The 23,862-nt window shown below is 58.5% G+C and overlaps 1 protein-coding gene across 2 annotated transcripts; it reads left to right on the forward strand.

Annotated features, from left to right (window-relative positions):
• The first annotated feature begins 119 nt into the window (after positions 1–119).
• PLEKHO1 (pleckstrin homology domain containing O1) lies at positions 120–21,370 on the forward strand. 2 transcript variants are annotated; one of them, XM_054051227.1, is made up of 7 exons: positions 120–367; positions 1,066–1,212; positions 13,609–13,749; positions 15,312–15,416; positions 18,470–18,571; positions 19,982–20,763; positions 21,001–21,367. In XM_054051227.1, the coding sequence occupies exons 1-6, from the start codon at positions 338–340 to the stop codon at positions 20,759–20,761; spliced, it is 1,305 nt and encodes a 434-aa protein (XP_053907202.1). In that variant the 5' UTR covers positions 120–337; the 3' UTR covers positions 20,762–20,763; positions 21,001–21,367. The 2 variants fall into 2 exon arrangements, with proteins under 2 accessions (XP_053907202.1, XP_053907203.1); XM_054051228.1 differs by lacking the exons at positions 120–367; positions 1,066–1,212 and adding an exon at positions 10,364–10,581 and having other exon boundaries at positions 21,001–21,370.
• Positions 21,371–23,862: the final 2,492 nt, after the last annotated feature.

The raw sequence follows: 23,862 nt of genomic DNA on the forward strand, positions 1-23,862 counted from the left end.
CACATCTCCCCCCATCCCCATCCCGTGGCGTCGCCGTCAGACAGAGACAAAGCCGAACGCCCCTCGTGGGCCGCGCTTGGCCTCCGCCGTGCGCCCCACGTCATCGCGCCGCTCGAGCGGAGCAGCGGCTCCCGGGGCAGCGCAGAGGGAACCCCGCCATGGTGGGGGCTGACGGGGGGCCCCACGCCCCGGGCTCCGCGTAACCCACCCCCACCCCCCCCGGCCTCGGGCTGCCGAGCGCCAGGACAGCGGGAATTCTCGGAGCATCCTTCTTTCTTGCCGAGCAGAGGCCGACGGAGCCCCTCTCTGCCCTCGTCTCCCTCCGGCGCGGAGAGGAATGATGAAGAAAACCAATCCTGCCAAGAGGGTGAGCGGGACGGGATGGAGGGATGAGGGGCTCGGGATGCTCGGGATGCTCGGGATGCTCGGGGTCGGGGACTCGGCTCTCCATCCCTCCTTCATCCCATTCCCTCTGCGTCTCCCGGCAAATCCAACCCCCAACGGGATCGAAACAAACCCAAATCCAACGCCGGCTTCACCCTCACCACTGCCCACTTCCCTCCCACCACCCCGAATCCACCGGGAATTCTCTTCGGAGCGACGCAGGCGGTGGTTTTCATCCCGAGGAAGCGATGAACCGCTGAGTCTCCGTCACTCGGTGCCGGCTCGGAATCCGATCCCTGAGGAATTGGAGCGAGAAACCCACCCGGAGATTCCACCTCTGGGATTCCAAAGCTCCAAAAAAAACCCCATTTTTTTTTTGCCTTTTTCTGCTTTAAATCCTCTCCCCCCCCCCCCTTCCTCTTCCCACGGGCGAATCCGCGCTGTGCGGAGCGGAACAGCTTTATATAACGCCCGGAGGGTGAAACGCTGATTCCTGCCTCGTCCCCGAGGTTTTATTGTTATTCCTTCACCTCCAACAGCGGGAAAATCCATGGGGAGCGAGCGGAGCGCATCCCGGCCAGCGGAGCCGGAGGCACGGAGGCGAAACTTGGGCAAAGAAGGAGAGGAAAACCGGGAATAATGTTTTCCCACCCTGTTTTCTTCTCTCTCCCTTTGTGGCAGGGGCCACAGGATGGGACGCAGCCGCCGGTGCAGCCGGAGAAGGTCGGTTGGGTGCGGAAATATTGTGGGAAAGGCATTTTTCGGGAGATCTGGAAGAACCGTTATGTGGTTTTGAAAGGGGATCAGCTCTACGTCTCGGAGAAAGAGGTAAACTCTGGTTCTTTGCCCTCTCCCATCCCCCTTTTTCCTCCTCTCCACCCCTTCCCATCGCAGCCGGGGGCTCCTTTTCCTTGAGGAATCCGGGTGGCAAGCCCGGAATTCCCAGACAAAGCCGTCTGGGTGACATTTTCCCGGTGTTGAACACACGGAAGGATTCGTTTAGGGAGGGATTAAAGCCTCTCCGCCGCCGTTCAGCCCCACGAGGGTTCCGTTCCCCCGTGCGGTTGCTCCGTTTGGGAATAACCGCACTCTCCCAAGCGGGAATTGAGCCATTTATGGATCCTTTCTTTCCTTTATTCACCAAAAGGGGCAATGAGGGAATTCAACCACGGATCCAACCCCGAATCCGTGTCCCGGCTCCTCCCGCTCGGCATCGCCGGCGGTGTTTCTAACGGAGTTATTGGGATGTGGTGGTCAGGATGGGATCCGGCTTCCTTCCAAAACCTCCCCTTTGGCTTTTTTTTGTCTGGATAAATCCATCAGGAAGGAATTCCCTGGCAGCAGCTCCTCCCTCCGAGCCCTTTAAACTCCAGAGGCAGCGCTGGTGGCGTTCGGAGCCGCGTTGGTGTCAGGATGGGGCGTTTTGGGGTGAAAACATGGATCCAGGCGAGTTTCCTCGTAGGAGCGGAGGTTGTTCCGTGCCGGGCATCGCGTGCCGGTGGGATGCGTGGTTACCCATCGCCCTGATCCGTTTAGAACCCGGAGAGACGATAATTCGCTTGAGAGGCTGAAGGAGTCGTGGGGCAAAGGGCGGGTGGATCCGGGGGGGGTTGGGACACAGAAATAGCCGAGAGGTCAGGACTGAGCCGCGTGTCGGCGTTCCGATGAGCTCCGGGGGGCTCCAAACTGGGGAGAGATGTGGGGGGATGAATGTTGGCTGCGGGTTCGGAGGCGGAACGACGAGATTAGAGACGGCAAACACCCAAACTCTGATGAGTTTGTGGATGTAGCTATAGAACCATGGGATGGGTTGGGTTGGAAGGGACCTCAAAGCCCATCCAGTGCCATCCCTGCCATGGGCAGGGACATCTCCCACTGGATCAGGGGCTCCAAAGTCCATCCAACCTGGCCTGGAACCCCTCCAGGGATGGGATCTCAGGGTTCTGGTTGATGTCAAGTGAGAATCATGGAGATATGAGATGATTCGGGTCGGAAGGGACCTCAAAGCCCATCCAGTGCCACCCCTGCCATGGGCAGGGACATCTCCCGCTGGATCAGGGGAGGCTCCAAACCCCATCCAATGTGGTCTTGAACCCCTCCAGGGATGGGATCTGGGGGTTCTGGTTGATGTCAAGTGAGAATCATGGAGATATGAGGTTATTTGGGTTGGAAGGGACCTCAAAGCCCATCCAGTCCCACCCCTGCCATGGGCAGGGACACCTCCCACTGGATCAGGGGCTCCAAACCCCATCCAACCTGGCCTGGAACCCCTCCAGGATGGGATAAATGATGATGCGATGAGGAAAGTGAGATGGATGTGACCGGTCCGGTTCCCGGCCGCGGCGTGGGGCGCATGTCTGGGGCTGCAGAGCAGATCCCGGGAGCTGCCAGGGAGAGGGATTTCCTGCCTGGAAGGGCTGTATCTGCTGCTTTGTGTTCTGCCAATCCTGATCCATGGATTTGTAGTCCCGGGGTTCCCGTCCAGAGCGAGACAGAAGCACGGATGGAGCGAAACCATCCGGTTAACTCGGGTCGAAGTGGAGTTTGGACTTTTTGAGCCAAAACCTGGTAACCACAGCCCCAAAGAGCGGTGGCTTTGGATCGAGCTGCATCCGGCACAGTGGGAGCTGCTGGGATGGGACTGGGAACGGGATGGATGCTGCGAGGGGGAAGATCCGCAGGGAAAGGGCACTTCCAGGGAGCCCCTCGACACCAGACTGTGGGAAACCTCCCTTTGATGGGAAGCGGTCTGCATCCTTCCCGGGAAAACAAGTGTTTTCCAGAGTCCGTAACTGGATTGATGAGGACTGTGGCACCGCTGGGATCTCCGGAGATGCCTCTCCGATACTTTTGAACTCCAGGGAATAAACTGAGAGCAAAGATTCTGTTTGGCCAAGAAGCAGGGAATGATGCGCAGGGAATGATGTGATGTGCAGGAAGGGATATTTGTGCAGGAATGATGTGCAGGAAGGGATGTACTCATGCAGGAATGATGTACGGGATGTCCGTCCATCCCTTCCTCCCAAATCTATCCAGGTAGATGGAATATCTGTGCTCTCAGAGCCCGGGATGGTGACGGTACGGAGCAAGCGGCGCTGGTATTTGCTCCAGGGAAGCATCCGTGTGTTTTTTCAGCTGGGAAAAACCCCGGTGCGTGTGCGGCCGAGGCCGCGTGTGAACGGCCAGAAATAACCCGCGGCGGCCGCCGCTGTCTTTATATGGAAGAATCTGGGGCCGAGCAGAGCTGCGGCTGTGGAGCCGACGTCTGGCGGTGCGTGTGCGCTGAGGGATGCCCGCGGGAAGGAAGGATCTGGGGAGGCATCGCTGGGAATTTCAAAGCAGGAGGTGCCTGCACACGCTGGGTCCGTATTCCTCGGCAAAGCCAGGCTGCACGCGGCGCGCCGGGATCTGCCCTGGCGGGGTTCGTGGCCGGCGATGCTCCCCGTGAGGGTCTGGATGAGGGTCTGGATGGGTTTGAGCGTCCCACAGGATGGGGATCCCACGGCACGAGGATCCCCTGGCGTGAGGATCGCGTAGTGTGAGCGTCTCCCAGTGTGGGCATCCCGCGGAGTGAGGATCCCACCGGAGGGGCGTCCCGCGGAGTGAGGATCCCACCAGAGGGACATCCCGTGGAGTGAGGATCCCACCGGAGGAGTGTCCCACAGAGTGAGGATCCCACCGGAGGAGCATCCCGTGGAGTGAGGATCCCACAGGATGAGGGTCCCGTAGTGTGAGGATCCCGCAGTGAGAGCATCCGGCGGCATAAAGATCCTGCGGGATGAGCATCCCTCAGCAGGAGCATCCGCTGGAGGAGCATCCCGTGGCGTGAAGGTCCCACAGCATGAGGATCCCACAGGACGAGGATCCCACAGGATGAGGATCCCACAGCATGAGGGTCTCATAACGTGAGGACCCCACAGTGTGAGCATCCCACAGCACAAAGATCCCAAGGCATGAAGACCCCAGAGCATGAAGATCCCACAGGAGGATCATCCCAGAACATGAAGATCCCTCAGGAGGATCATTCCCAGGACATAAAGATCCCTCAGGAGGATCATTCCCAGAGCGTGAAGATCGCTCAGGAGGGTCATCCCAGAGCATGAAGATCCCTCAGGAGGATCCTGCTGGAGGAACATCCCGCAGCACGAGGCTCTGGATCCTCCTTCCCACCGCTCTCCCGGTTTTATCCGCCGCACACGGTTTTATCCGCCGCGGTTTTCCGCGGATGGAGCCCTTTTGGTTTTCCACACCACAGATTATGCCGGAGGGGAGCGGATGGATGAGCCGTACGAGGGGCTCTGTGCCGCGTCGGTGGGGCAGGAGCCGGGTGGGACACAGGATGGCCTCGAGTTGGGCCAGGAAGGTTTGGGTTGGGTTGTTGGGAAAGATTCCTCCATGGAAAGCCGAGGCTGCTCAGGGCACTCACGGAGTCGCCACCATGGAGGGGTCATGGACCGCGTGGCCGTGGCGCTCGGGGACAGGATTTGGCCCCTCGGTGGGTTGGACCGGATGATCTTGGGGGCTTTTCCAACCCTGATGATCCCATGATTCTATGGATGCAGCCGGAGGGAGAATTCAATAGTGGGAGCGTGGGAATAGAAAACTCCGGTGAAACGGCCGCCGCAGACAACGCGGTTTCTGCAGCGATGGGAGAGGAACCTCAACTGCGAAGATCAAAGCCCTCCTCTGCTATGGATTATTTTTGCTCCACCAAAGCCGCCGGAGCCGCGTGGGTTTGGAGATGGAGCTCAGGGGTTAACTCTCCTCTTAACCTCCGCGTTCCCTGTCGGCTCCTCTCAAGCTCAGCGGCTGCTCCAGGGCTGCTGAAGAGGGACAACGCGGCTCCCGGGCTCTCCCTGTCCTTCCGGAGAACCCCAGGACTTCTGGATGCTCTCCTCAGTTCCTCCCTACATGGATCCAAACAAGACCTTTCTTCGCTTCTGCCTGAACTCCTCCGTCTGGGGATGATCCATCCCATCATCCCTAATGCACGCGGAGTCCGGGAAGGGGAATCGCCCGCTGATTCCTGCTGGGATTCCAAGTGCTTTCTCAGTTGCTGATCTGGGTTGGAGAGGAGACTGAAGGGTCTCCTTCGCGTGGGTGGAAGTGTGGGCAGAAACCAAGGAGAGAAAATGTACTTTATCAGCTGAGCCGATGCACCTGGAAAAGAAAAACAAGGGCCAAGCGATGCTCTTTGGTTGGGGCATCGACCCACAGCCTTGTGCCCCTCCAGCCGAGCTCCAGGCTGGACACTGCGGCTCGGAGCAGGGATTCGTCCTCCTCCACCAACTCCAGAGGGACCCAACCAGGTTGGAGAGGACCTGTGTGACCCTCAGGAGGTTCAACCTTGGGGGTCCTGCACGGGGCTGGGGGCAAACCCAAGCGCAAATCCAGGCTGAGTGCAGAACGGACGGGGAGCAGCGCTGGGGAAGAGGGCTCGGGGTGGTGGGGAGGAGAAGCTCCAGAGGAACCGGCAATGTGGGCTCATCCAGAGCCGTGGGAGCAGCAGGGAGGGACGGATCCTGCCCCTCTGCTCCGCTCTGGGAGACCCACTTGGAGCCCTGTGTGCAGCTCTGGAGTCCTCAGCACAGGGAGGACATGGAGCTGTTGGTCCAGAGGAGGCCATGGAGATGATCCAAGGGCTGGAGAACCTCCTGTATGAGGACAGGCTGAGAATTGGGGGTGTTCAACCTGGAGAGGAGAAGGTTCTGGGGAGACCTTAGAGCAGCTTCCAGTGCTGAAAGGGCTCCAGGAGAGCTGGGGAGGGGCTCTGGATCAGGGAGAGGATGAGGGGAAAGGTTTTGAGCTGCAAGAGGGGAGATTGAGATGAGATCCTGGGGAGAAATGTTCTGCTGTGAGGGTGGGGAGGCCCTGGAAGAGGTTGCCCAGAGCAGTGGTGGCTGCCCCATCCCTGGAGGGGTTCCAGGCCAGGTTGGATGGGGCTTTGGAGCCCCTGATCAGTGGGAGGTGTCCCTGCCCATGGCAGGGGTGGCACTGGATGGGCTTTGAGGTCCCTTCCAACCCATATCTCCATGATTCTCACTTGACATCAACCAGAACCCTGAGATCCCATCCCTGGAGGGGTTCCAGGCCAGGTTGGATGGGGCTTTGGAGCCCCTGATCCAGTGGGAGGTGTCCCAGCCCGTGGTTGGAACCGGATGGGCTTTGAGATCCCTTCCAGCCCAACCCATTCTGTGATTCTATGAACTCATGCAGTCCCCCCTCTTCTTTCACCCTCGGTCGTTGACCCAACAAAGCTTTCAGGGCAGGAACACACGAGGCGAGAGGTGCTGAAGGGATCTGAGTGCACCACCACCTCCTCAGGGTCCGTCTTTGCCCTCTCTCCCTCTGACCCTCCTCACCGGTTCCCTCCTCCCTCGCACGTTTTTGGTCGTTGCTCTCTGGTTTCTCGCCCGGCGTCGTCGTTGCTTCGCTCTGGATCCGCAGTCGGAGAGCGCGGACACAGCCGGGCTCCCACCGCTTCCCCTCGGGAAGCCCAGAGCCGTCCAGGGCGCACTCACGGGCGCTGCGATGAGGAGACGTTGATGAGGAAACGCTTCTCGGCGTTTCCTTCAACCTCTTCTTGTTTGCTACCAAAAGCTCAATGAGCACAAGAGCCCTTGAAAAGCCGACGGCGCTCCGTCCTCGTTGGTTCTGGCGCCGTCAGGGCTCTGCCCGGAAGGCGGTGTGTGAGTGTGAGTGTGAGTGTGAGTGTGCGCGTTCAACGCAGCGTCCAAAGTGTCCATCTCAGCCATGGGGTGATCAGCAGGAGCAGAGAAGGGATCGTTCTCCCGCACTTGGTGAGGCGCATCGCAAATCCTGGGTTCAGTTTTGGGCCCTTCACTCCAAGAAAGACCTCGAGGTCATGGAGCGCATCCAGAGGTGGGAATGGAGTTGGAAGGAGCTGGAGAACAGGGGTTGTGGGAGCGGTGAGGGCTCTGGGGGTGTTCAGCTGGAGAAGAGGAGGCTGAGGGGAGACCTCATTGCTCTTCACAGCTCCCAGAAGGAGGTCGGAGCTCCCAGGGTTGGGCTCTGCTCCCACGGAACAAGAGATGGGATGAGAGGAAACGGCCTCAAGTTGTGCCTGAGGAGGTTTAAACTGAATATTGGGAAAGATTCTTTCACCGACAGAGCGGTGAATGCTGCCCAGGGCAGTGGTGGCACAACTCGAGGAATGTTTCCTCTCATCCCATCTCTTCACCGACCCCTGCCTGGCTCCAACCTCCTCCTCGCACAGAGCAACGAGGTCTCTCCTCAGCCTCCTCTTCTCCAGACTATTCCTCTCTGGGGAGACCTCAGCGGGAGGATTGGGGCCAGTTCTGGAATCCTCAACAGAAGAAGGAGATGGAGCTGTTGGAACGGATCCAGAGGAGGCTCCAAGGATGCTGCGAGGGCTGGAGCACCTCCCGTCCGAGGACAGGCTGAGAGAGTTGGGGTTGTTCAGCCTGGAGAAGAGAAGGCTCCGAGGAGACCTCAGAGTGACCTTCCAGTACCTGAAGGGGCTCCAGGAAAGCTGCGGAGGGGCTGTTCATAAAGGCTGTGGGGATGGGACGAGGGGGAATGGGGATAAACTGGAGAGGGGCAGGTTTAGACTGGACATGAGGAGGAATTTCTTCACCATGAGGGTGGGGAGGCCCTGGAACAGGTTGTCCAGAGCAGTGGTGGTGCCCCATCCCTGGAGGGGTTCCAGGCCAGGTTGGATGGGATTTGGAGCCCCTGATCCAGCGGGAGGTGTCTCTGCCCACGGTTGGAACTGGATGGGCTTTGAGGTCCCTTCCAACCCAACCCATTCCATGAATCTATGATTCTATGAGAGCCCCAACGCCCTCACTGCTCCCACAACCCCTGTTCTGCAGCCCCTTCCTCAGCTCCGTTCCCTTCTCTGGATGCCCCCCAACCCCTTAAGGTCTTTCTTGGACCGAGGGACAATTTTGCAGCTCTCTGTCACTCATAACACCTGAAACTCTCCCAGTGCTCCTGGAATTTCTTCTTCCAGTTCCCTTGCAGACTAAAGCCGCGCAGTTCCCACCTTGTGCAGCCGGGGAACTGTGAGGAACACGGAGCCACCAGGAGCCACCAGGACAGGGCATGAAACCCATCACCGCATCACCCTCCAGCCCTGTCCCCACTGCCTGAGCTCACGCGGGTTCCTGTTGTCGGTGCAGCTCAGCTCTGCAGAAGTTCCTGTCCCTTCTGGGCTGGTGGAACCGCTCAGTTTGGAGAAGTGAGACTTCCCTCTTGCCTTGCAAGAGGAACGCGCCGGCTGCTTCCAACCCCGAGCTGCCCATGCTTGGATATTCAGCTTCACCGAGACCCTGTAGGTGTCCGGTTGCACCCCAAGCAGTGTTGTGACCTCTTGAATGTCTCGTGGATACGTTACACTCCGTGTCTTGTGATTTTCCTTTGTCTTCGGAAAACTGCAGGGCTTTGCCTTAATGGAGTGACTGCGCTTCTGCTTCTCTCCTGGTTTGGCCCCGGACTCAGCCCTGGTCTGAATCAGAGTCATAAAGTCATGATAGAATCAGAGAATAGTTTGGGTTGGAAGGGACCCCAAAACCCATCCAATTCCACCCATGGGCAGGGACACCTCCCACTGGACCAGGGGCTCCAAGGCCCATCCAACCTGGCCTGGAACCCCTCCAGGGATGGGGCACCACCACTGCTCTGGGCAACCTGGGCCAATGTCTCCCCACTCTCACGGTGAAGAAATTCCTCCTTATGTCCACTCTAAACCTGCCCCTCTCCAGGTTGTCCCCATTGCCCCTCGTCCCATCGCTCCAAACCTCTGTGAACAGAATCGGAGAGGTTCAGAGCTGCTGGAGGTGATGACTTCACGAGGGAGGAAATTTTAACCCTCTGTCAGCAAGAGAATCGAGGGATGGTTAATTGAGGGATGGTTAATTGAGGGATGGTTAATTGAGGGATGGTTAATTAAACCATCCCAGAGTGCTGCCAAGGAGCACTCACACAGGAGAAATTGTCCTTCTGCTTCGCTCTGGTGACACCCAACCTGGAGCCTGTGTGCAGCTCTGAAGTCCTCAGCACAGGGAGGACACGGAGCTGTTGGTCCAGAGGAGGCCATGGAGATGATCCAAGGGTTGGAGGATTGGGGCCAGTTCTGGAATCCTCAACAGAAGAAGGAGATGGAGCTGTTGGAATGGGTCCAGAGGAGGCTCCGAGGATGATCCAAGGGCTGGAGCACCTCCCGTCCGAGGACAGGCTGAGAGAGTTGGGGTTGTTCAGCCTGGAGAAGGCTTCAAGGAGACCTTAGAGCAGCTTCCAGTGCTGAAAAGGGCTCCAGGAGAGCTGTGGAGGGGCTCTGGATCAGTGAAGGGCAAGAAGAGGATGAGGGGAAGGGGTTTGAGCTGCAATAGGGGAGATTGAGATGAGATCTTGGGGAGAAATATTTTGCTGTGAGGATGGGGACGTCCTGGCCCAGGATGCCCAGAGCAGCGGTGGCTGCCCCATCCCTGGAGGGGTTCCAGGCCAGGTTGGATGGGGTTTGGAGCCCCTGATCCAGCGGGAGATGTTCCTGTCCATGGCAGGGATGGCACCGGATGGGCTGTGAGGTCCCATTCAACCCAAATAATCTCATATCTCCATGATTTTCACTTGACGTCAGCCAGAACCCTGAGATCCCATCCCTGGAGGGGTTCCAGGCCAGGTTGGATGGTGCTCAGAGCCCCTGATCCAGTGGGAGGTGTCCCTGCCCGTGGTTGGAACTGAATGGGCTTTGAGGTCCCTTCCAACTCAACCCATTCCATGGTTCCATGATTCTCCGCCCTTACGGCTCCATGATTCCATGGTTTTAACTGCTCCACAGGCGCCCGCGTTGCGTTGGTGGATGTGATGCGCCGTTCGTGTCGTTGGGGCTCCGTGGGGAGCCGCGGCGCTCGTTGATCCCAGTGGGAAGAACCCGCTACACCCGTAGGGGTTTCTCTGACCCCCTTACACCCACCCTTCCTGCGTCCTCCCGCAGGCGCTCCTCGAGGAGAGGCGTCCAAATCCCCGTTCCCAGGAGCTCCCGGCGCAGAGTCCATGAGGGGAAAGGGGAGGGCCGGGGAAGCCCCAGTGACCTTCATGAGCGAACATCTGGAGCGAGGACGGGAGCCGCGGCGTCACCGCTGGGGCTCACCGGCATCAGCTTTTCCTGCTGGAAATGAAAGGGCTGAGTTCAGCCAAGATTCTGGGAAAGAGGTGGGACTGCGGGATGGTGCTGGGAAGAGATCAAAGCCAATTAGAAATGCCTGGAGAGGGTACGGAGTGAGGGGATTCGGAGCGCGAGACGTCTCAGCGGCTGCTGTTAGGAGCAGAAATAAGCCATGGATTCCGGGGCTGCCAGAAGCGTCAGTTCCTCAGGAGAAACTCGGGACACGGAAGGAAAAAAGGGAAGAGGGGGAACCGTTGTTGTTACTCAAAGCCAACCGGTCGGGTTGTCCAGGTCTCTGAGTAGAACCATAGCGTGGTTTGGGTGGGAAGGGACCGCGAAGCTCATCCAGTGCCACCTCTGGATCACCTCCCACTGGATCAGGGGCTCCAAACCCCATCCAATGTGGTCTTGAACCCCTCCAGGGATGGGATTTCAGGGTTCTGGTTGATGTCAAGTGAAAATCATGGAGCTATGAGATTATTTGAGTTGAATGGGACCTCAAATCCCATCCAGTGCCACCCCTGCCATGGGCAGGGACACATCCCACCGGATCAGGGGCTCCAAGCCCCATCCAACCTGGCCTGGAACCCCTCCAGGGATGGAGCACCACCACTGCTCTGGGCAAAATCCTCGAAATGAAGATTTTCTCCCTAAGATCTCATCTCCATCTCCCCTCCTTCAGCTCAAACCCATCCCCCTCGTCCTCTCCCTTCGCTCCCTGTCGGGAGCAGCGCTTTCATCAGCCTTTATGTACCCTCCTGTGCCAAAATTACAGGGAATCCCTTCAGTGCTTCCCAAACCAGGGAGGGAACGACTTAAATGGAATGGAGACCCTTCAAGAAACCCAGGAGCTCAGATTCCAGCACCATCTGCCTCTCCGGCATTGGGGCACTCCGACTGCAGATCTCAGCCCGTAATGACCCCGACTGGAGTCGGATTAAGCGGATTGACATGGATTTGAGTCTGCTGCAGCTCTGCCCTGAGCAGAGGCGCAAAAGCAAAGACTCTGCCATCCCCACTCCCTCCTTCCTGGGACAGTCAGGAGATGGGCTCGGAGTCCTCTTCTTCGCTCCACGTGTCCCTGGAGCAACGGCACCTTCAGGTCAGGGTTGGCTGTCGCGGGACAACACCGAGGATGAAACTGCTTCCACCCTGTGCCAAAGACACCAACGCGGCTCCGTGTTGGGTCCTTCTCTGGGGCCACAACAACCCCACACGGCTCCAGATGTGGGGAAGAGCAGCTGGAAAGCTGCTCAGCAAGAAAGGCCTTGGGGGTGTTGGTCAACAGCAGCTGACCATGAGCCGGCAGTGGCCCAGGTGGGCGTGAGGTGGCCACCAGGAGCATGGGTGGGATCAGCCGTGGGGTGGCCACCAGGACCAGGGATGGGGTCATCCCCCTGGACTCAAATCCTCGAATTCTGGGTTCAGTTTTGGGTCCCTCACTCCAAGAAAGACCTTGAGGGGTTGGAGTGTGTCCGGAGAAGGGAACGGAGCTGGGAAGGGGCTGGAGAACAGGGGTTGTGGGAGCAGTGAGGGCTCTGGGGGTGTTTAGTCTGGAGAAGCAGAGGCTGAGGGGAGACCTCATCGCTCTGAGCAGCTCCGGGTTGGAGCCAGGCGAGAGTCGGGCTCTGCTGCCATGGAACAAGCGATGGGATGAGAGAGAACAGCCTCAGGTTGTGCCAGGATAGGATTAGATTGGATCTTGGGAACAGTTCCTTCACTGACAGAGTGGTGAAGCCCTGGCTGAGGCTGCTCGGGGCACTGGGGGAGTCCCCACCCTGGAGGGGGTCACAAACCGTGTGGCCGTGGCACCTGGGGACAGTCCCACAGCCGGACTGGATGAGCTCAGAGGGCTTTTCCAACCTCCGTAATTCCACAGTTCCATGATTCGCCTTTCTCCGTAGCCGTGTGCCCGTCGCGCTGTAGAGGAGTCAGAAAACATTGGGGAATGGACTTGGGAAAAGCCGAGCGTTGTAGAAGCTGCAGAGTGGCAGCCGAGCTCTTCTTCTGGCCCAGCGCCACCTTCCCGAAGCCTCCCATGAATTCCCAGCTGCCCAAGGAGCGGCCAAAAGGAACCCCGGGATGTGGGATTGGCCGTTGGGTGTCGGGAATCCGGGACGGGTCGTGCTCCATCCACCCCGCGGATGAGCTGCTGTCGTACCAACCGGGTTAAGAATAGGGAGTGCTAAGCTTTATCCTTCCAACTTTTGTTGTGTTGCCTCCAGGAAAGCAACGAGCGCCAACGGGATCGTCCCTCCCAAGCAGCGGAGCAGAGCCCACCTCCTCCGGCATCTCCTGCCTCCGTAGAGCCTCCTCCGGGCAGGATCCTGCGGTGAATCCTGCTCGTTTGGAGAGTCCATGAGCATAAACCCTGTGTCAGATCACACCCACAGGGAGTTCAGCCCGGGGTCAGGAGCTTTGCGGGTGGAAGAGGACGTTGTCTCCTGAAGGAACCCTCAGCAAAGCAGGAATTAAGCCAAGAGATGGGGATTTCTCCTTCTAAATATCACAGAATCATGGGATGGGTTGAGTTGGAAGGGACCTCAAAGCCCATCCAGTTCCAACCACGGGCAGGGACACCTCTCACAGGATCAGGGGCTCCGAGCCCCATCCAACCTCGCCTGGAACCTCCAGGGATGGGGCTCTGGATCAGGGAGAGGATGAGGGGAATGGTTTTGAGCTGCAAGAGGGGAGATTGAGGTGAGATCTTGGGGAGAAATGTTCTCCTGTGAGGGTGGGGAGGCCCTGGCCCAGGTTGCCCAGAGCAGTGGTGGTGCCCCATCCCTGGAGGGGTTCCAGGCCAGGTTGGATGGGGCTTGGAGCCCCTGATCCGGTGGGAGATGTTCCAGGGAGTGGGTCTGGATGGGCTTTGAGGTCCTTCCAACCCAAACCATTCCATGATTCTATGATTCTCTGGGCAACCCTGGCCAGTGCCTCACCCCGTGGTCCAGAACACGTCCCACCTCTTCCCAGAAGATGCTCCACTCAAAGCTATCGCACTGCGAACCTCCCTGACATCTGCAAGGCCGCAGTTTCATTTTCGGTGGGGTTTTGTTTTCTTTCTTTCTTTGTAGGTAAAGGATGAAAAAACCCTCCAGGAAGCGTTCGACCTGAGCGATTATGAGAAATGCGAAGAGCTCAGGAAGTCCAAAAGCAGAAGCAAAAAGAACCACAGCAAATTCACCCTCGCCCACTCCAGGCAGCCAGGAAACACGGTACGCTCCGCTCCGCAGCTGCGGTCACCCCACGAGTTTGTGTCTCAGGGTTTGAAATGAGTTCATTTTGGGGCCAAAAAAAGACCTTGAGGTCCTGGAGCGCATCCGGAGGAGGGAACGGAGCTGGGATGGGGCTGGAGGACACAGTTATGCGGAGCGGCTGAGGGTCCTGGGGGTGTTCAGCTGGAGAAGAGGAGGCTGAGGGAGACCTTATTGCTCTCCAGAACCACCCGAAAGGTTGCAGAGAGGCGGGTGTTGGTCTCTTCTCCCCAGTGAGAGGAGATGGACGAGAGGGAACGGCCTCGAGCTGCGTCCGGGGAAGTTTAGATTGGACATCAGGAAAAATTCCTTCACCGAAAGGGTTCTCAAACCCTGGAACGGCTGCCAGGGAGGTGGTTGAGTCCCCATCCCTGGAGGGGTTTAAAAGGTGGGAGATGAGGTGCTTGGGGACATGGTTTAATAGTGGACGGGGATGGTTGGAGATGATGATCTTAAAGGTCTTTTCCAACCTGATGTTTACGTGATTCTATCGCGTCTGAGGAAAAAGTGAGAGAAAGGAGAGAAGGGAAACCATCTGCACCGCCCCAGTCGGTGATTTAGACTGCACATAAGAGAGCAGCCCCGAGGAGAAGGACTTGGGGTGCTGGTCGAGGAGAAGCTCGACAGGAGCCGCAACGTGCGCTCCCAGCCCAGAAACCAACCGTGTCCTGGGCTGCATCAAGAGAAGCGCGGCCAGCAGGGAGGGAGGGGATTCTGCCCCTCTGCTCCTCTCTGGGGAGACCTCAGCGGGAGGATTGGGGACAGTTCTGGAATCCTCAACAGAAGGAGGAGATGGAGCTGTTGGAACGGGTCCAGAGGAGGCTCCGAGGATGCTGTGAGAAGTTGGGGTTGTGGAGAAGAGAAGGCTCCGAGGAGACCTCAGAGTGACCTTCCAGTACCTGAAGGGGCTCCAGGAAAGCTGCGGAGGGGCTGTTCATAAAGGCTGTGGGGATGGGACGAGGGGGAATGGGGATAAACTGGAGAGGGGCAGAGTTAGACTGGACATGAGGAGGAATTTCTTCATGATGAGGGTGGGGAGGCCCTGGCCCAGGTTGTCCAGAGCAGTGGTGGTGCCCCATCCCTGGAGGGGTTCCAGGCCAGGTTGGATGGGGCTTTGGAGCCCCTGATCCAGCGGGAGGTGTCCCTGCCCATGGCAGAGGGGTTGGAACTGGATGATCCTTAAGGTCCCTTCCAACCCAACCCATTCTATGACTCTCTGGATAAATACATGAGCAGGAGGTTCCCGGAACGGCTGCGTCACCGCTCGAGGACGGCAAAATCCCGGCTGGGGGTGGAAGGGCAGAGAGGGGAAGAAGGAGCCGCAGCCATGAGGGACGTGAAGGTGGAACGCAGCTTTGGGGGGAAAAGCTGAGTGCTGGGAGGACCCAGAGCAGAGAGTGTGGGGCAGGACGGGAGGATCAGCTCTGGAAGGGCCGTGCAGGATTTCTGGGAGCAGTGCCCACGTGAAAGCATCTCTGTGCGAGCTCAGTCCCCGGCACTGACCTGAAATCCCTCTTTTGTAGGCACCAAACCTGATCTTCCTGGCCGTGAGTCCAGAAGAGAAAGAGTCCTGGATTAACGCCCTCAACTCCGCCATCACCCGTGCTAAAAACCGCATCCTAGACGAGGTGAGCGGGACCGAGGGCCTGAGATCGGCTCCGTCGCCTCCGATTTAACCGTGGGTGAAGGATTAAGTCCGCAGCCACCACTCCTGACCCCTCCGTTTCAACGGAGAGCAAAGCCACCGAGGTTTTTAGGGGCTGCGCCCAAAGTTGGCCACAAGACCCATGGAGTGGGGTCTCCAGAGGGTCCGGGATAGGCGGATCCTCCCAGGCTCGGGATTAACGTGGAGCAAAGGGAAGGGGCAGCAGCTGCTCTGTCACAGCCAAACCCAGTGAGATGCCTTCCTCAGGCAGGGACGGTGGGACTGGATGGTGGAATTCCAAGCCAGGAAAGACACAGAACTCTTGGAACGGATCCAGGGGAGGCCATGGAGATGATCCGAGGGCTGAGAGCACCTTCTGTATGAGGACAGGCTGAGAGAGTTGGGGTTGTTCAGCCTGGAGAAGAGAAGGCTCTGAGGAGACCTTAGAGCAGCTTCCTGCGCTGGAATGGGCTCCAGGAAAGCTGGGGAGGGGCTCTGGATCAGGGAGTGGATGAGGGGAACGGTTTTGAGCTGCAAGAGGGGAGATTGAGATGAGATCTTGGAGAGAAATGTTCTCCTGTGAGGGTGGGGAGGCCCTGGCCCAGGTTGCCCAGAGCAGTGGTGGTGCCCCATCCCTGGAGGGGTTCCAGGCCAGGTTGGATGGGGTTTGGAGCCTCTGATCCCGTGGGAGGTGTCCCTGCCTGTGGTTGGAACCGGATGGGCTTTAGTGTCCCTTCCAACCCAACCCATCCCATGATTCTATGACTCTACAACCACAGAACGGTCTCCAGGGGCTCCGGAGAGCTTTGCCTCCACCCTGGGTGATCGGAGACTGCGCTCCTCTTTGCTCCTGTTTGCAAAGGAGCTTTAAGTAGTGGAACTGAATTAAGGAATTAACTGAAAACCAATCTAGGCCCACGCTGTCTTCTGAGCACCCTAATAGCACAGCACCATCTGTCGCCCTCCCCAGTCCCTCCTCATCCCGCCCACCCCTCCCCTGAGCCACCATCTCCGAGAGAGGCTCCGCTCTGCCGCTTCGCCTTGGAGGAAGGGACTTAGCGGCATTTAAACCCTGCAGATCCCTTCCTGCTCTTCAGGGTCAAACCAGGAGGGCGTCATCCTGGCGCCTCAGCGCTGCGTGAGGGATTCCTCTCACGTCCAGGTGAGCCAGGCTCTCCATGCCGTGGAAAAAAGAAGGGGTGAACGGAGAGATGAGGCATCAGGCGCTGTGGGACAGCGGTGGGAGGACGCTGGGACGGTACATACCAACTGGAGGTCGTGTCCGCCCAACCAGAGCAGCTCCTGCCGCTTCCAAAGTGCTGCGGGAAACTCCCGAACCAACTAGAATCATGGAATCATGAAGGTTGGAAGAACCCTCCAAGCTCATCGAGCCCAACCGTCAGCCCAACCGCACCGTGGGACTGATCTCTGTCCCCGAGTGCCACGGCCACAGGGTTTGTGACCCCTTTCAGGGCTGAGGACTCCCCTCCTGGGCAGCCTCGGGGTGGCTTCACCCCTCTTGTGGTCAAAAAAGCCCCACCACAATTGGGCAAAGCAGGTTCTACCAGGAAGAAGAGCAGAGCAGCATCAGTTCAACCTCCTCCTGGAGACAAAGCCCACGTAGAGCCGTGGCTGAGCTGACAGAAAGCGGGTTTCGATCCATACGAGCATTCCCACGTGGTTTATTCCCATGTGGACAATGATCACCTGGAGCAGGCTGTGCCTCTCGTCTCCGGGGCTGCGGTTGGAAGGAGCGTTTCAACGCCGTCTCATGTTAATGCTTCCTGACAAGGGATCTCCAGTTGAGATCCGTCTCGGCTCCACCTCATCTCCGTTGAGCCGAGGGCGGCGTAGGCCACCTGCCGCCGCGGCGCTGTTTGGTGGCGACACCGAACCCTGTGGTGAAGAAAAGGGAGGGTGAGGGCAGAAGAAGAGCTGTAGAGCAGAAAGCAGCCCGGTAAACAACGCTGTGGGTTGCTTCAAGGGGAGGAGGTCACCGGAACCTTCACAGACTCAACGGATGATCATCAGGAACGACTTAATCAGATCTGATCCCATCGCGGCGCAGAGGGCGGAGACACAGGACACGCTCTAAGACTCAATTCCTACACCTCACTCCCTGCAAATTCCCCTTCCAGGAGAAGGTCACCCTCTTGGGTGGCTTTGTAAGCTCATCTCAGCCAGCCCCACCCCAGCCCCGCTCCGGCCATGGCCCTCGGGACCTGTCGGCACCACGTGGGCAGGTTGGCAGACCCATAGAGTCTTGGCTCCAGCACATTGGGAATTCATTCCCTTCCTCATTCCAGTTCCGCACGAGGGTTGGCTCAGGTGGAGATGGTGGTTCTCCTCCTGTTGAGCCCAACGAACACTCCAGAACCACAAACTCTGGTTTGCGTCCATAGAATCATCAAATGGTTGGAAGGAACTTTAAAGATCCTCTAATTCCACACCTCCTGCCATGGGCAGGGACACCTCCCACTGGATCAGGGGCTCCAAGCCCCATCCAACCTGACCTTGAACCCCTCCAGGGGCATCCACAGCTTCCCTGGGCAACCTGGGCCAGGGCCTCCCCACCCTCGTTGTGAAGTTCAGGGTTCTCAGGCCTTTAGAAGGGTCCTGGTGGTCTGTAGAGTGGTCTTGGGTGTCCTGAAAGGGTCCTGGAGGTCTCTAGAGGGGTCCAGGGGGTCCTAGAGGGGTCTTGGAAGGCCTTAAAGTGGTTCCAGGTGGCTCTGGAGGTGTCCTAGGGGTCTTGTTAGGGCAAGAGATGATCTGAGGGCCGGAGCAGAGGAGAGCCTGAGAGAGTTGGAGTTGTTCAGCCTGGAGAAGAGAAGGGGTTCCAGGCCAGGTTGGATGGGGCTTGGAGCCCCCGTGATCCAGTGGGAGGTGTCCCTGCCCATGGCAGGGGTGGGACTGGATGGGCTTTGAGGTCCCTTCCAACCCAACCCATCCCATGATTCTGTCTGGCAACTCCAGAAGCTGGGAACGGCTCGTGTTTCCCACCCTCCCAGCCGCTCACTGGTCTTCTTGCCCCCTTAGGTCACTGTTGAAGAAGACAGCTTCCTCGCCCACCCAACGCGCGACAGGGCGAAGATCCAGCACTCCCGACGCCCTCCGACGCGGGGACACTTGATGGCTGTGGTACGTACAACCAAACCCAGATTCCTCCGGAGGTAAAGTTTCCTTCTGACCATTCCATTTAGATGTAAAGGCGAGAGAACCTTTGAGGTCTGGTGAGAGAACGTCTGAGCTCTGGCCTGAAGATGTTCAGAAGACCAGAGCTGCCCTGGGCCATCAGATCCAGCCGTCCGTTCTTGTAGACCATTGCCTTGGGCGGTGTCTTCTGCAGAGCGATGGCTTGCCATCACCGACCTGCCTTCTCCCGGTGCTGAAAGTGAAATGTTCCCTCAAGTTCCTGATGGGAACAGCCATACGGCTGCGGAACTCGGCCACGCGACTGCACCATGGCTCAGCCAAGGCTGCTGCGCTGAGCTGCAGCTCAGCTGGAACCAGGAGCCCGGCACATCTGGGCTCTGTTGCTTGGTCACGGCTGTATCCCTGCTCCATCTTTGTGTCTTAGTCTGGGTGTTGTATCTGGTCCATCTTTGCGTCCTGGTCTGGATGTTGTATCTGGTCCATCTTTGTGTCCTGGTCTGGGTGTTGTATCTGGTCCATCTCTCCATCCTGTTCTGGATGTTGTATTCCTGATCCATCTTTGCATCCTGGTCTGGGTGTTGTATTCCTGATCCATCTCTCCATCCTGGTCTGGGTGTTGTTTCCCTGATCCATCTTTGCCTCCTGGTCTGGGTGTTGTACCCCTGGTCCGTCTTTGTGTCCTGGTCTGGATGTTGTCTCCTTGGTCCATCTTTGCATCCTGGTCTGGATGTTGTACCCCTGGTCCGTCTTTGCGTCCCAGTGTGGGTGTTGTATCTCTGGTCCATCTCTCCATCCTGGTCTGGATGTTGTATTCCTGATCCATCTTTGCCTCCTGGTCTGGATGTTGTACCCCTGGTCTGTCTTTGCGTCCCGGTGTGGCTGTTGTATCTCTGATCCATCTCTCCGTCCTGGTCTGGGTGTTGTACCCCTGGTCCGTCTTTGCGTCCCAGTGTGGGTGTTGTATCTGGTCCATCTCTGTGTCCTGGTGTGGCTGTTGTATCTCTGGTCCATCTCTCCATCCTGGTCTGGATGCTGTATTCCTGATCCATCTCTCCATCCTGGTCTGGATGTTGTATTCCTGATCCATCTTTGCCTCCTGGTCTGGATGTTGTACCCCTGGTCCGTCTTTGCATCCTGGTCTGGGTGTTGTATCTGGTCCATCTCTATGTCCTTGTATGGGTGTTGTCTCCCTGGTCCATCTCTCCATCCTGGTCTGGATGTCGTATTCCTGATCCATCTCTCCATCCTGGTCTGGGTGTCGTCTCCCTGGTCCATCTCTCTGTCCTGGTGCAGGAGATGCGTTGGGTGCCCTGGTGATTCCCGGGCTAAGAGACACTGGGAAGCTCACAGCCATACCCGTTCCTCTGAGGACACCGCCCTTCTTCATCCCTCCAGGCATCTACCTCAACCTCTGATGGCATGCTGACCCTCGACCTGATCCAGGAGGAGGACGCCTCTCCGGAGGATCACAGCACCTGCGAGGAGAGCTTCCGCGTGGACCTGGACAAGTCGGTGGCACATCTCGCCAACGGTCGGCGCCGGTCGGACTCAGAGAACATCAAGTCATCGGAGAAGGGGCGGACGGGGAGCCTCCCGCGACGGGAGGTGACCTCGTGGGACAGATCCGGGCAGCGCAATGACTCCTTGGATAAAGGGACCATGTACACGCCCCAGGTTCCCAAAAAGCTCTCGCACTCCGAAAAGAACAAATGTGCCTCCATGGAAGAAATCCTGTCCCGGAGGGACTCTTCGGCGCACCGGGCGGTGCTGAGGAGGGGGTTGGAGGCTCAGTTCGCTTCGGCGGAGCCCGAGCAGCTCTCCCGGCTCCAAGAATTGGTTGCACTGAAACTGGAAAAAACTCAGGAACTGCTGACGGAGGTGAAGGGCTACGGGGAAGGCAAGAGGAAGGCCAAGGATTCCACCACCACCACCACCAGCACCACCACCACCACCACCTCTACTTCCTCCTCCTCAACTTCCAAGTCGGACTCTGAGAGGATCCTGCAGGAATCCGAGAGGCTGCTGGGGGAGGCTTCCTCCACCTGGAGCCAAGCGAAGAGGGTGCTGCAGGAGATCAAGGAGTTGAGGGACCTGTACAAACAGTTGGAACTGCAACAGTCGGACTCCAAACCCAGACAGAGCTCACAGTCCCAGTACAGGAAGAGCATGATGTGAAGGCAAGAGTGGGCGCGGGGAGGGAGGGGTGGGGACACCCTTTGGGCTCGGCTTTTCTTTAATTATTATTATTTCCAGTGTTTGAAAGAGTGGAAAGGTTCCCCGTTCTCACCCAAAATTCCTTCCTCCGAGCTCCAACGCTTCCTTTTCTCCATCCCCCGATGAAACGACCCCGCGTTCCAAATCAACCCAGTTCTGGTGAACACTTCCTATTTTAAAGAGCCCCCTTTGCACCGCAGGCCGACGGCTTCTGTCACGTTTGGAGGGCAGAAGGAAGCAGCAGATCCCAGCAAACGCCCCCGCACGCCCGGAGGAGCAGCGCGACGGCGGATGCTCTGGCGCTGGACGAGCCCTCTCCTGCCTTGCGGCTCCTCCGCGAAGCCTCCCGCCTCGTTCCCTCTTGGAAATAAACCACAAAGAGAGGTGCGACGAACACAAGTCCCCGGGATCCAGGAACGGCCTTGAAGGTGCTTCGAAGCTGAGGTTGACCTCAAGCTGTAGGCGAGTTGCCGGAGGCGCTCGCTGGGCTGCGGCTCGTGGGGCTCTCCTGTGGCTCGTGAGGCTCCCATGTGGCTCGTGGGGCTCTCCTGTGGCTCGTGGGGCTCCCATGTGGCTCGTGGGGCTCTTCTTTGGCTCATAGGACTCTCCTGTGGCTCATTGGGCTCCCATGTGGCTCATGGGGCTTTCCTTTGGCTCGTGGGGCTCCCATGTGGCTCGTGAGGCTCCCATGTGGCTCGTGAGGCTCCCATGTGGCTCGTAGGACTCTCCTGTGGCTCGTGGGGCTCTCCTTTGGCTCATGGGGCTCCCATGTGGCTCATAGGACTCTCCTGTGGCTCATTGGGCTCCCATGTGGCTCATGGGGCTTTCCTTTGGCTCGTGGGGCTCCGATGTGGCTTGTGAGGCTCCCATGTGGCTTATGGGGCTCTCCTTTGGCTTGTGGAGCTCCCATGTGGCTTGTGAGACTCCCATGTGGCTTGTGGGGCTCCCATGTGGCTCGTAGGACCCTCCTGTGGCTCATTGGGCTCCCATGTGGCTCATGGGGCTTTCCTTTGGCTCGTGGAGCTCCCACGTGGCTCGTGGGGCTCTCCTGTGGCTCGTGGGACTCCCATGTGGCTTGTAGGACTCTCCTGTGGCTCGTGGGGCTCTCCTTTGGCTCGTGGGTCTCCCGTGTGGCTCATGGAGTTCCCATGTGGCTCATGGGGCTCCCATGTGGCTCGTGGGGCTCTCCTTTGGCTCGTGGGGCTCCCACGTGGCTCGTGGGGCTCTCCTTTGGCTCATGGGGCTCCCATGTGGCTCGTGAGACTCCCATGTGGCTCATAGGACTCTCCTGTGGCTTGTGGGGCTCTCCTTTGCCTCATGGGGGTCCCATGTGTCTCGTGGGGCTCCCATGTGGCTTGTAGGACTCTCCTGTGGCTCGTGGGGCTCTCCTTTGGCTCATGGGGCTCCCATGTGGCTCATAGGACCCTCCTGTGGCTCGTGGGGCTCCCATGTGGCTCGTAGGACCCTCCTGTGGCTCATGGGGCTCCCATGTGGCTCGTGGGGCTCTCCTCTGGCTCGTGAGGCTCCCATGTGGCTTGTGGGGCTCCCATGTGGCTCGTAGGACCCTCCTGTGGCTCATGGGGCTCTCCTTTGGCTTGTGGAGCTCCCATGTGGCTCATGGGGCTCTCCTTTGGCTCATGGGGCTCCCATGTGGCCCGTGAGACTCCCATGTGGCTCATGGGGCTCCCATGTGGCTTGTAGGACTCTCCTGTGGCTCGTGGGGCTCTCCTTTTGCTCGTGGGGCTCCCATGTGGCTCATGGGGCTTTCCTTTGGCTCGTGGGTCTCCCATGTGTCTTGTGGGGCTCCCATGTGGCTCATAGGACCCTCCTGTGGCTCGTGGGGCTCCCATGTGGCTCGTGGGGCTCTCCTCTGGCTCGTGAGGCTCCCATGTGGCTCGTGGGGCTCCCATGTGGCTCGTAGGACCCTCCTGTGGCTCATTGGGCTCCCATGTGGCTCATGGGGCTTTCCTTTGGCTCGTGGGGCTCCCATGTGGCTCGTGGGGCTCCCATGTGGCTCGTAGGACCCTCCTGTGGCTCGTGGGGCTCCCACGTGGCTCGTAAGACCCTCCTGTGGCTCGTGGGGCTCTCCTCTGGCTCGTGAGGCTCCCATGTGGCTCGTGGGGCTCCCATGTGGCTCGTAGGACCCTCCTGTGGCTCGTGGGGGGCTGTCCTGGCTCGGGTGCCCCTGTGAGCGCCGGCGGGGGCAGCTCTAACTCTCCCGGGACACACTGAGCCCTCCGGGAGGGCCCCAAACGTCCATTCCGTGGGGCTTTACAAACCCCCCTGGCCCCGCGCGATGGACATCAGCGGCTCTACGTCTTCCTGCCGGGCAAATAGAGGAGCAAAGCCTTGAATCAAAGAGTTATTTGTTTGGAAGAAGTTGTTTTCTGGCTTCTCCATTCTCATTTCATTTTTTTTTTTCCCCCCTTTCCTCTTTTCTTTGAGCTGAAGGGAAACGGAAAAATCAGGGTTGGGTACAGCGGAGAACTCGGAGCCAAAATTTGCTTTGATTCTGCTCTCCGGTGCGTAGAATCGTGGGATGGGTTGGGTTGGAAGGGACCTCAAAGCCCATCCATTTCCAACCATGGGCACCTCCCACCGGATCAGGGGCTCCGAGCGCCATCCTCCCTGGCCTGGAACCCCTCCAGGGGTGGAGCCCCTTCGCGCAGGGTTGGTCTTTGCCACCTGAGCTGCAACAAGGAGATCAGAATCAGACCCTCTGAGGTGAAAGCTGAGCCGGTGAGGGAGCTCAAATGCCCTCATCCCGGTGATGCCAAAGCACTTCGCTAAATAGGAGGCTCAGTTTTCACTCCTTTGAGCCGAAAGCCAAGACAGGAGGGCGGTGAGATATCTCCCAGGGTTCAAACGCATTGGAGTGGCCACTCCCGACTGATTTTTAGAGAAGAAAACTCAGTTCCCTTTCCTACGTTGCAAATTAATCCATGAAAACATTAAAACCAACAGAGTTCTCTCCTGGTCATGGTCTGTTTTCTTGGAGTGTTTGACTGCCCAAACCCTGGAGATCCTTTCCCGGTGGATGAGGTGGACGCAGCTCCCGGGAT

This window comes from Cuculus canorus, chromosome 28 (assembly GCF_017976375.1).
Source record: "Cuculus canorus isolate bCucCan1 chromosome 28, bCucCan1.pri, whole genome shotgun sequence".
NCBI lineage: Eukaryota > Metazoa > Chordata > Aves > Cuculiformes > Cuculidae > Cuculus > Cuculus canorus.

What these genes read in the sequence shown, in the direction of transcription:
- PLEKHO1 (XM_054051227.1), top strand. Translation starts at nt 338, where the DNA reads ATGATGAAGAAAACCAATCCTGCCAAGAGG. An exon ending in TCTACGTCTCGGAGAAAGAG is followed by an intron (nt 1,213 to 13,608) that starts GTAAACTCTGGT and finishes CTTTCTTTGTAG; the next exon opens with GTAAAGGATGAAAAAACCCT. An exon ending in GGGGACACTTGATGGCTGTG is followed by an intron (nt 18,572 to 19,981) that starts GTACGTACAACC and finishes TCATCCCTCCAG; the next exon opens with GCATCTACCTCAACCTCTGA.